The sequence below is a fragment of the Chelonoidis abingdonii genome, chromosome 1 (genome assembly GCF_003597395.2).
Source record: "Chelonoidis abingdonii isolate Lonesome George chromosome 1, CheloAbing_2.0, whole genome shotgun sequence".
In the NCBI taxonomy this organism is placed as follows: Eukaryota; Metazoa; Chordata; order Testudines; family Testudinidae; genus Chelonoidis; species Chelonoidis abingdonii.
Window position 1 is genome coordinate 33,146,303 of NC_133769.1, and position 12,456 is coordinate 33,158,758.

Here is a 12,456-nt window from a genome sequence, read left to right on the forward strand (position 1 = left end):
AAGTGGGTATTCACCCACGAAAGCTCATGCTCCAAAACGTCTGTTAGTCTATAAGGTGCCACAGGACTCTTTGCTGCTTTTACAGATCCAGACTAACATGGCCACCCCTCTGATACTATCTTGAGTAGTTTTGTATCATCTGCAAGTTTGGCCACCTTATTATTTATCCCTTTTTCCAGATCATTTATGAACATGTTGAACAGTACTGGTCCCAGTCCTTCAAGGACATCACCATTTACCTCTCTCCATTTTGAAATCCGACCATTTATTCCTTCGCTTTGTTTCCTATCTTTTAAACAGTTACTGATTCACGAGAGGACCTTCCTTCTTATCCTATGGCAGCTTACTTTGCTTAAGAGCATTTGGTGAGGGACATTATCAAAGGCTTTTTGAAAATCTAAGTATACTGTATCCACTGGATAATTCTTATCCACATGCTCGTTGATCCCCTCAAAGAATTCTAGTACATTGGTGAGGCATGAGTTCCCTTTACAAAAACCGTGTTGACTCTTACCTCAACAAATTGTGTTCATCTGTGTATCAGATAATTCTGTTCTTTACTACAGTTTCAACCAATTTGCCAAGTACTGAAATTAGGTTTACTGGCCTGTAATTGCCTACTGTATATAACTGGCAGAGTATCTGACAGAGAAGCAATCCAGAAGAAACATCCAAATTATATGAACTACTGCTACTTTTAATAAAACTTTACCTGGAAGCATCTACATTTAACTGTAATATTTCTCCTTAAAGACCAGGAGACAAATGTTAATTTAAAAAAGTTTGTGGCTCTATATTGTTTTTAATTTCCAGAGTTGGTGGAGAAGGAACCATTCAATCCCATTGGACTCTGCAGTGGCGTTCTCAAGGGAGGTGATAATTTACACGGAATGCCACTAAACTACAAAGGAAAACTAGATCTGGGACAGTTCTAGTTGCATGTTACAACATGAGTTCTTGTCAATTGATTTTTTCAAAAGTTTGTTTTTTGTCCTAATATACAAAATATGCTGTTCGGATTTATAGATAAACGCAGTCAGATGATGTGTTCGAGAGTCCAGAAGTGGTTTTATGACAAATTTGGAGAGTATGTTGAAGACTTCAGATTTCAGCCAGAGGAAAACACAGTGGAAACTGAAGAGCCACTTAGCGCTAGAAGGTAAAAATACTTGTAAAACTATTTTTTTTGTTTTTCTTTTTGGATAAACCAACATACAACTTGTCACAAATGATTCTGCTATAGTGAAAGCAGCAGAGAATCCTGTGGCACCTTATAGACTAACAGACGTTTTGGAGCGTGAGCTTTTGTGGGTGAATACCCACTTCGTCACCTGCGTCTGACGAAGTGGGTATTCACCCATGAAAGCTCACGCTCCAAAACGTCTGTTAGTCTATAAGGTGCCACAGGATTCTCTGCTGCTTTTACAGATCCAGACTAACACGGCTACCCCTCTGATACTTGCTATAGTGAAATACATGTAAGGAAATATGTTTGTATAAAAAGCAATAGAAGTTGAAGTAGCAGGGCTAATTTTGGCTCTGTATGTATGCTTCTAAATCAGTGTTAGCAGCAGAGTTCAAATCCCATATTTTCTGCATGTCTGGAATGAAATTAGACTTGGTATGTCTACAGTGCAGCTGGGAGTGTGCTTTCCAGCTCAGGTAAACAGACAGGTGCTAGCCGTGCTCAAGCTAGGCCCTCCAAAAATAGCAGAGTAGCCAGGGATAGCACAGATGGCAATGTGGGTTGGCCACCCAAGTATGTACCAGAGGATCCAGGTGGTTTTTCTACTCAGGTGATTAGTCCAAGCTGCCGCTCATGCTATTCCTTGCTACGCTGCTATTATTAGCATGCAAACGCGAGCAGGGCTAGCGCATCTGTCTATTTGTGCTGGAAAGTATACTTCAGCTACAGTGTAGACATACCCATAAACTAGTTACTGGGTCCACAGTGTGCTAGAAATGTTTCCTTTAGCACTGAGGCTAAGTACCTCAGTAGGCTAGTGAGGTTTTGGCTTCAATTTTGATCTGATATCAGGTAGGGCTTAGTTGTAATTCATTTTGAATTGCATTTTTGGCAGCTGAGTAGCTTTACACCGTTGATACGCTAGCTGGCTAATGTATGTGCTGTACATATTGTACTAGAACAGAAGTACAGATATGTTGAGTTGCACTGAAATGCTTAATGTCTGCCTAACATGTTGTATTATCCATATTTTTCTAGGTTAACTGAAAATATGAGACGATTAAGTAAGTATCCAGCAACATCATTATCTTAACATAAAATTAAATTTTTTATCCCTTAACTTAATATTTGTGCATATAAAAATGAGAAGTCTTGAGAAATACTTCTGCCAGTTGATAGGTGGAAGCATTTCTAAAGCCTTGAATTAATCCTTGGTGTAAATAGTAACTTAAGTAAGCAGTATAACACTAGGGATGATACTGTCTGCTACATTATTAAATAGTGGCAGAAGATATTCTCTTGTTAAGCTCCAAGAAAACAGGATGCTCCCATAAAAACTGTAATACAGTATGCTAAATAAATACCCAATCTGATGAAACTTAACTCTTCAGAGCTGGGTAACTGAAAGCTCATCTTATAAACCCTTGCTCCTACTTAGTTAATTGAATTATTAGCAGAGATAGAGGCCTGCTAGAGTCAATAAAAGTTTGCAGGCATGGACCCTAACTGACCAGGAGGAATACGTCATTGTTTCAGTCTATCCTAATGCTTTGTACAGCCTAGTTTTTAAAGTAAAATTATCATAATATGTTGCTTCCATCATTTGCTTTGAGAGACTATTCTATGGCTTGTCCTCCTTATTAGGAAGTCAGGGGAGTCCTATCTGAGTAAAAAATGTAAGATTGTGCCCTGGGTATTTATGTGGGAGATCCAAATAGTTCTTAAATTCCGTCAGGTGAGCAGTGAGGGCTAGATTGACTGACTTAAGTTGGTATAAGGGTTTGTAAAGATTTCCCTAAGCCATCCAGACTCCTTGTGCCTAGGTCCAAAGGAAGGCAAACAGCTGCAAGGGCTGGGCAGCAGTCTTAACTCAGCACGGCACTGTCGATAGGAGCTGCCGTAAAGAGCAATTAAACCGATAAGCTCCTCTGGTGATACGGCCCTCCCAGCTAGCCCCATACAGTCCTTGGGGTGTGATGTTGGCCCTTAGAGCTACCCTTTTGCAAATTTAGCCCTGGTTGTTTAAGTACTTCCCACGGAAGGCGTGGCAGGGATAGTTGAATTTTGAGCAATAGAAATTAAGGACCACGTCCTGTACTCCTGCAAGTTAACAGGAGTCTTGACTAAGGACTACAGGAGATCAGATTGGGGTCATAAATAGGATACAGGATTGGAGGGGGAAGAGTATTTAAAGGATCTAAACCACACTACAAATCGTATTTCTTCTACTTTGTGTTAAACGTTGTTTAATTTGTGGGGGGGTGATTCTCTTTAATTGCTCAGTGATCTTGAAGTCTCTTTCTGTAGTTGTGTTTTTTTAATTAATTTGGGTACTGAGATTTTGGACAAGCTCTTGCATTTAAATAAAAATATGTAGTTCAATCCATAAATCTGTCTTTAACATTCAATAAAGATCCCAGATTATTCCCAATTTACTTGTTTGTTTTGTAACATAAGAACGGCCGTACCGGATCAGACCAAAGGTCCATCTAGCTCAGTATCTGTCTACCGACAGTGGCCAATGCCAGGTGCCCCAGAGGGAGTGAAGCTAACAGGCAATGATCAAGTGATCTCTCTCCTGCCATCCATCTCCATCCTCTGACGAACAGAAGCTAGGGACACCATTCTTTACCCTTCCTGGCTAATAGCCATTTATGGACTTAGCCACCATGAATTTATCCAGTTCCCTTTTAAACATTGTTATAGTCCCAGCCTTCACAACCTCCTCAGGTAAGGAGTTCCACAAGTTGACTGTGCGCTGTGTGAAGAAGAACTTCTTTTTATTTGTTTTAAACCTGCTGCCTATTAATTTCATTTGGTGACCCCTAGTTCTTGTATTATGGGAATAAGTAAATAACTTTTCCTTATCCACTTTCTCCACATCACTCATGATTTTATATACCTCTATCATATCCCCCCTTAGTCTCCTCTTTTCCAAGCTGAAGAGGCCTAGCCTCTTTAATCTTTCCTCATATGGGACCCTCTCCAAACCCCTAATCATTTTAGTTGCCCTTTTCTGAACCTTTTCTAGGGCTAGAATATCTTTTTTGAGCTGAGGAAACCACATCTGTACACAGTATTCGAGATGTGGGTGTACCATGGATTTATATAAGGGCAATAATATATTCTCAGTCTTATTCTCTATCCTCTTTTTAATAATTCCTAACATGTTGTTTGCTTTTTTGACTGCCTCTGCACACTGCGTGGACATCTTCAGAGAACTATCCACGATGACGCCATTTGTTGTTTTACAAATGATTCAATTGCTGTTAATTATTTACAACATTTGTTTTTTGCTTCTGCCTAGAGAGAGGTGCCAAACCTGTTACTAATTTTGTGAAGAATCTTTCTGCCTTATCAGATTGGTATTCTGTCTACACTTCTGCTATTGCCTTTATTGTAAGTTATCCTCTTCCTCTAAGTGTAATAACTGTTGAAAACTGTATAGCCATCACCTAGTGGCATTCTTTGAAAGTGTCTACTATAACTCAGCATTAGCAGACATGGCAAAGTCAAAACAATGTGGCATAATTTACATAATATTTTGTTCTATATTAAATAAAACTTTTTCTTATTTCATAACTATTTTTAATATTAGGATTCTTTGCTCATTTTTTAACAATGTCAGATATTCAGACAAAAGTTTCCATATTTGCAAATGGTTTACAGCCTAGTGGATATCATCCTGGTTGTCCTGTTGCCTGCGCTTGCCACCACTCTCTCTCTGCCCTCTGGAAAATGTGTCCAATCATCTGGCTGATGTTCCTCTGTGAAATATCTTGTCGGTCTTGGGCCAGTTCCTAATATGGACAGTTCCACATCAAATACAAGTCTTCTCCATCAATACCCACCATAACATCACAGTTTGCATTAATTTGGTGCTCTTTGTGCTATTGTCAGAAGAGAGGCCCAGGGAATAGGCATACAGACTGAACTAGAATTGAGGTACACTGGGAGGAGTTTTGTGGGGAGGGCTTGTACTGCTCCATCTGTGCGGACACACTTTATCCACATTACATCTAATTTAAAATATGCTGGAAAAATCTAAATTCTAATTTAAAAATAAATTACAGGTAACTGAATTGAAGGGTTCTAGCAACATCATAAAACATGCCATTGAAGTTTAATTATTTTACGTAGTTACAGCTGCACTTTCACTGTTTGTAGCCCCATAAGTCAATATGGGCTGCTGATTTAATACTGTTTTTAATACACTGATCAAGGAACATTAAAAAAGAACCACCTCCCTTCTGGGCTCCTTTACCCCTTCTAATACTGCCTTTTACACCCCTTTTCTCAAACCTCTATCCACCTCCTTTCATCTCACCAATTCTTGCTTCTCATCTGAAAAGTGATTTATATAGAAGCAGCATGGTCTGGAGAAGAGCCTTATCTGGGAGCCGCTATTCCTAATACTTGCTGGGCACTGTCTCGTTGTGCGGCTTCGTGCAGAACACCTTGTTATGTTTACTTGTCCATAAAATGGCCTTTTCAAAGCTTGTGAGAGCAGTAATGTATGTATGTAAAGCACTTCTGAAGTGCAGTCTGTAATGCAAGTGCTAAATATTTTTTTTCCTTTTCTTCTTAGACATCTTACTTTTCCTTCCCTCGAATGGTATAAAAGTTGATGACACATTGGGGTATTGTTTCTTTGAATAAAATACAAGTCAATATCTTGGTGCTCATGCTGCTTCCTCTCCTTCAAGTGCCCAGTTGCTAGAACCACTCTGACTTCCACTCAGCACTCTGATTCACTGCTAGTGTGGCCTGCTAGGTCAGAATAGATGATCATAATATGGCCCCGTTTGTCTTAAATTCTGTTAATCTAATGACATTTGTTGTTGGGCTCAAGTGACTGAGAGATTCACTGCCACGCATGCAGCTCAGGGCTGCTGAGGTAGCGGTTCCCTGAGATTGACTGACTGAATCTCATAGTTAATGTTTGACACCGGATGTGTGAATCTGGTACCTTTTCCTCAGTCACAGGGGTGTTTTCACACCCTTAAGTGTTAATGGCTTGGGGAGTTGTGTTTTAGCATGGGTTGCAGTATACCTAGTAACACAGTTCAGGTATTGTTTCATGCAAATCATTGTAATTTAGCTTGTAATCTGCAACTCTTTCCTTTTTTATCTGCAGATTTACATGAATGCTGTATGGCATGGCTGGGCCATTCCTATGTTCTTATTTTTAGCAATTTTGAGGTTATCCCTAAATTACCTCATAGCCAGGTATTTACTTTGCTTAAATATTAAGGATTTAGCCATTCGTGTGATTTAATTTATGTACAGGCTTTTATTTTGTTCTTACACTGAAATAACTGTAAGTTGTTAACTTTGCTATCAGCAAGAGTTAAAATGTGGGTTCAAATAAATTTGTGGTTCTAAAGCTATGACAAATATCTAAAGGCATAGAATCCTGACTAGTTGTGTTGTGATAGATCTTTATGACCCTTGTAAGTAATGCTCTTGGTTTGCAATGACTCAGGTTGCCATAAGTGATGCTGCATATTCACTGACTTAATACAGTGATTATTGTTATAGTACAAGGGTAGGCAAACTTTTTGGCCTGAGGGGCCACATCTGGGTATGGAAATTGTATAGTGAGCCATGAATGCTCATGAAATTGGGAGTTGGAGTGCAGGACGGGATGAGAGGTTGGAGGTGCAGGAAGGTGCTCTGGGCTGGGACTGGGGGGTTTGGTGGGCAGGAGGAGGATCAGGCTGGGGCATGGGATTGGGGCATGGAAGGGGGTCAGGGGTGCAGGCTCTGGGTGGTGCTTACCTCAAGCAGTTCCCAGAAGCAGCAGTGTGTCCCCCCTCTGGCTCCTATGCTGAGGCATGGCTAGGCAGCTCTGCGTGCTGCCCCATCCGCAGGTGCCACCCCTACAGCTCCCATTGGCAGCAAGGTGGGGGCAGCATGCAGAGTCTCTTGGCTGCCTGTACACGAAGAAACCAGAAGGAGGACATGCTGGTGCTTCTAGGAGCCGCATGGAGCGGGGCGAGCTCCTGATTCTGCTCCCCAACTGCAGCACTGGAGCAGGGCAAGCCCCGGATCCCATTTAAATCTCAAGGGCCAGATTTAAAATGTCTGGAGGGCAAATGTCTGGAGGGCCAGATTTAAAATGTCTGGAGGGCCGGATGTGGCCCACAGGCCATAGTTTGCCCACCCCTATTATAGTAAAATCCCCAAAAGGAACCAGTTTCCATCTTCCAGAAGAACTGGAAGTGATTGGAGAGCATCACGTTACAGACTGAAGCCTGTTCACATTTTTATAGAAAACTTTCTCTTTCATCCAGGCATAACACAGGTTGAATTAATATTTTAACTTGGATACAAATATGTTAATGAAAAGATTTAATTTTTCACAATTTTAAACCTAACTAGTTTTCGTATTCTTAAATGCAGTGGCATTTTTTGTTGTAAATTTAAACTCAGCAGCTATATAGAATCTGTTTGCACAAGAAATCTAAAAATACAGTATATGCTGACTGTTCTGAGAAACTGAGGTATTTGAAAATGTCCATTTCCTGAGAGTCATGACGAATCCTTCCTACTACAAAATCTGTGTCAGGTTTAGAGTGCAAAGTCTCACTTCCAGTACTAATCACTTATTGCAAGCTATAATATATATCAACAGTTCTGCACTGAAGCCTTTTCTAATTAGAACTTAACTGGTCAAATTTAGTTTGTGTGTGGGATGTACCTCCAGTGACTTCATGGAAGTGTCATCTGTTTAAACCAGTGCCGATTTGGATCCAGAATGTATAATTATTCAGTTGTTAAGGAGAAAAATATAAGCTTTGACAATTCAGTTGCAAATGGCCTATGCAGCATTAGTATATACACCTCTACCCCGATATAACGTGACCCGATATAACGCGGGTTCGCATACAACGTGGTAAAGCTCTAACACGTTGCTCTGAGCAGCATGTTAAGGGTGCCGGGCCAGGCCGGGGGCCGAGGGATTCGATAAGGGGTAGAGGGTCTTGGGGGTGGTCAGGGGCTCCCCCCCCTCCATGGTCTGGGGGGCAGGAGCTGTGGGAGGGCACTTTTGGGGGCCCTGCAGTCCCAGAGTGGCCCCGGGGATTAGCGGGGGGCTGGGAGCAGCCCAGTCTGCTTCTTTCGCCCCAGCCATGTTGCTCGGGGTAGGGGGTTTGGGGGAAGGGATCCCCCCTGCACTCACCAGAAGCGGAGCAGCCCGGCCCCAGTCCGTTCCACTCCACTAGCTCCCAGCCACTGCGTTAAGCTTCCTGCCACAGGTGAGTACGAGGGCCATTCTTTCCCCAGCCTCCCCGCGCTCGCCCGCACGGGAAGCGGAGCGCCATGGCTGGGAGGTGGCAGAGTGGAGCGGGCTGGGGTCGCAGCGCTCCGCGTCCTGCCACAGGTGAGTATAGAGGGTATCCTTTCCCCAACCTCCCCGCACTCACCAGCATCAGAAAGCGGAGCAGCCAGGCCCCAGCCAGCTCCACTCTGCCAGCTCCCAGCCATGGCGCTCCACTTCCCGCTGCAGGTGAGTGCAGGATCTTGCCCCAGCCGTTCCCCAGTGACACGGCTGGGGCCAGGGCAAGGAAAGCGGAGCAGGCTGGGGCCGTGTTGGTCCGCTTCCCACCGCATCCTTTCCCCAACCTCCCCACACTCACTGATGGTGGGAAGCGGAGTGCCGTGGCTGGGAGCTGGCGGAGTGGAGTGGACTGGGGCTGGGCTACTCCACTTCCCACTGCTGCTCGTGAGTGCCTGTGAGGGGGTGGAGGGTGGGTGGATAGGGTTCGGAGCAGTCAGGGGACAGAGGGGTTGAGTAGGGGGTTGGGGTCCTGGCAGTGATTAGGGATGTGGGTCTCTGGAGGGGGCGGTCAGAGAACAAGGAACGGGGGGCGGGGGCAAAGCAAGTTGGATATAACATCGTCTCACCTATAACGTGGTGAGATTTTTTGTCTCCTGAGGACCACGTTATGTCGGGGTAGAAGTGTAGAACAATAATAATTCCTTAATTACTGCTTATTGTCAGAAAGGGGTTGATGTGCTTATTTTTTTAAAATGAACTCCCAACACAAATGATTTTGAACAGTTGATGTGTGATGTTTTCCTCTACAGCTTAGAACAAACTTCCAAATCAATGATTTCGTTGCCATAAATCAGTGTAAAATGTTTAAAATATCAAGGCCATGTGACTGGTTATTGGGGGGGGGGGAGAGAGAGAGTGTGTGTGTGTGTGTGTGTGTAGATTTGAAAGGACACTGTTCGCTATCCTCTCATAGATATTTAAAAACGTCATTATTTTGTTAAAGCTACAAAAGTGTTGGTTGCAGAAAAGTATTTTAAATCCTGCTTGGTAGACTTGTGGAGAAGAGATATCTACACAGTTTGTTCCTTTGACTTTTAGGGGTTGGAGAATACAGTGGAGCATTGTGCCTGAAGTTTCTGAGCCCATTGTAAGTCTTTAATCCTCATTTTGCACTGCATGTTGTAATGCTATTCCAAAACACACACAAATGCCTATGTGAAAATTGTCCTTTCAAAGTCTTTTCCCATTTTTAATCATTCAGTTTGGGAGAGTGTAAAAATATACAGCTATTGCTGCACTTCTGTCTTTCTTGCAGTTTTGAAGCCAGCATTGGTTGTGGGTTTTTTTTTTTGTTTTGGGATTTTTTGTTTGTTTTGTTTTTTACTGGAAAATGTTGGCAGTTTCATCATAAATGAAAGTGTAAACTGAATTTCTGGTTTAAACTGAGATTTGAGATAAATCTCATAGTTGAATCCAATGGACTTTTCAGTTCAGGAAACCGTGCTTATACTGCTGTTTAAATTCCACTGTAACAGTGTGAAGCTGTCAGTAGCTTTCAGCCTGTGAAAATTAATATTGATTTGATTTAAACAGCCCAAAAATTTACACTATCTGCAAGAGTTCTTGGAAACAACTATTGATAATCGATAAAGAGCTATTTTAATTAAAAACCTTTTCAGTGAAATTTATTGAGGATTTTGGGGTTCCAGGGAAAACCTTGAGGTCTTAAATGACAAAAGATTTTTATTTTTATCATAAGTTTCTAGACATACAACTTTACTAAATAGTTTTTAAACAGAAATGTAAATGACTAGTATTTAGAGCAGGAAGGGCATCAAATTTGCACAACATTTATATGGGTCAGAGGAGAGCAATTTGTTAGCTACTGCTAATATAAATCATGGCTAGCAGCAGAAGAAATAAAACCCATAAGTGGAATGTAATAAATTTAGAGTGCACACTTGGTGGCTTTATTGTATATTAAATATTTTTGTTTGTCACTAGCAGCTTTCTAAAATATAAAGAGCAGTGACAAAGCTGAAAGTTAAATTTAATTGGATTTTTTTTGTCTTGTCCAAGGAACCTCCAAAAGAAGACTTGACGGTGTCAGAAAAGTTTCAGCTTGTTCTAGATGTGGCACAAAAAGCACAGGTACTGTACTCCATTCAGACTTTGTCCGTGTTTCCTGAGTGAAGAGAGGATACATCTTGAAAGAGCTCCGTGTACAGTGTGTGAAAATGGGTCAGAACAAACTAATTTACCTTGTAATCTCTTGTACCCTTCTATATTTAAAAGACATACCCTGTAATGGAGAGGTATGAATCATGCTAAACAGCTTTAGATTTTATGAAAACAGCATGCTGAAGTAGATAAGAAAACCTCAAATAAAATATAAAAAGTGTGACAAAGTTCCTCCTCTACCTTGGGGGTCCTGCGCTTATTGACAGATTTGCTCACCTCAGTGATCTTCCCCACAGTCTGGATCAGCTCCTCCTGTGTCTGATCAGGAGTTGGGAGGTTTGGGGGGAACCTGGGCCCACCCTCTACTCCAGGTTCCAGACCAGGGCCCTGTGGATTGCGGCTGTCTGTAGTGCCTCTCGTAACAGCTGCATGACAGCTACAACTCCCTGGGCTACTTCCCCATGGCCTCCTCCAAACACCTTCTTTATCCTCACCACAGGACGTGGGGTATGTTCTACAGTAGACTCTTCTTGGACTGGAAAGGTGTCTCTTATCTTGGCAAGACAGTCGTGGGGCCAGGTGGGGGGGGATAATCGTCCATGTTGTGTTGTATGCGACACGACTACTACTAAGCCTATCGTTGGTGCGGTGGCGAGGAATATGAATAAAAGCCGAGCGGGTGATGTGGAGGCAGTGCTTTTCTTTATTTTCTAGACGTCAAGCGCCAGTCTCAAAGGTTGATTCCGCGGGCGGCCATGAAGCTGGGTCTTGGTGCGGTAGTTGCGGGTCGAGGATCAGACCTTGGACGCGAAGGGAGATGGCTGGGAATTCCTTGACGTCTCGCTCAGTCGGCATGTGGGCACTCAGACTTGCTCACACCCCGTCGGTATGTAGGGGGTGAATGCTCGATCTTTCTCGTGTTGTTCGGACGCGTGACGGTCAACGGGCTGGGTAGAGGATGCCACCACTCCACATTCGGTGACTTTTTTATGGCCCCCTGTCACTGGAACTCATCGCCCCTGTCTCGCTTTAGCATTTGTGAACGGCGCGCCCAGGAATAACTGTAACTCGACTCACATACTTCTAACTATACGCCTAATCGGTCGCCATATCGAAGTGGTGGGAGCGCATGCAAATCTTCGTAGGGTGACGAAGCTTCGTGGGCCAGCTTATATCTGCCCTGATCCCAAAGGCCGGTGTTGATGTAGTGGGTGCTCTCAGGTGGGTGAGACGGTGTACTTGAGGGGTTTTAGCTCGCTGGGAACCAATACTGCCCTGTTGGGCATGAGAGAGACTCGTAGAACACATTATACTTCGAGTGCGCAGGTACTCTGATGGCAGAGCTTGATTGCGCTTCGTTGCGTTTTTGGTTGGAAATCTTTTCTCACCTGTTATTCTATGAACTTCTCCATCTGTTGCCCACAGAAAGTTGCGGGATTCTATTACGTCATCTGGCCTGGCAAACAGCAGCTACAACCAGAGAGAGAGGTTGGCCGACGGGAAAATTTCTGCGAGTGGGACTATTTTCATCCCGTCCATTCATCACGGGCGAGTTCCTCTGGGCAGACCACTGGCCTTGACCTTCGAGGAGCCTGGAGTGTCTCCACCGCTGGGTTCTGCATCATGATCGCATCAGGTTCCTTCGTTAGTCTATGAATAACTGAGCCGGTATTTTTCATTGGTTGTCACACACAATTTACTGCAGTTATGTATCCCTGTGGTCCTTTTTATACGCTGCGTGTGGGTGTGCCTTGAGGCAGTGAGCTGGGCCGTCGGCACCACTTCATGGATACCCAAGGAACCAAGA

At 43.2% G+C, this 12,456-nt stretch overlaps 1 protein-coding gene across 3 annotated transcripts in view; it reads left to right on the forward strand.

The window, feature by feature from the left end:
* The window catches only part of GRAMD4 (GRAM domain containing 4), a 112,043-nt gene that overhangs the window by 70,922 nt on the left and 28,665 nt on the right, over positions 1-12,456 (forward strand). For all 3 annotated transcript variants that reach the window (XM_075064975.1, XM_032768928.2, XM_032768926.2), the window contains 6 exons: positions 1,027-1,159; positions 2,225-2,250; positions 4,494-4,585; positions 6,324-6,415; positions 9,567-9,615; positions 10,548-10,619. In XM_075064975.1, coding sequence (XP_074921076.1) covers positions 1,027-1,159; positions 2,225-2,250; positions 4,494-4,585; positions 6,324-6,415; positions 9,567-9,615; positions 10,548-10,619 — 464 coding nt within the window. The remainder of the gene's footprint in view (positions 1-1,026; positions 1,160-2,224; positions 2,251-4,493; positions 4,586-6,323; positions 6,416-9,566; positions 9,616-10,547; positions 10,620-12,456) is intronic.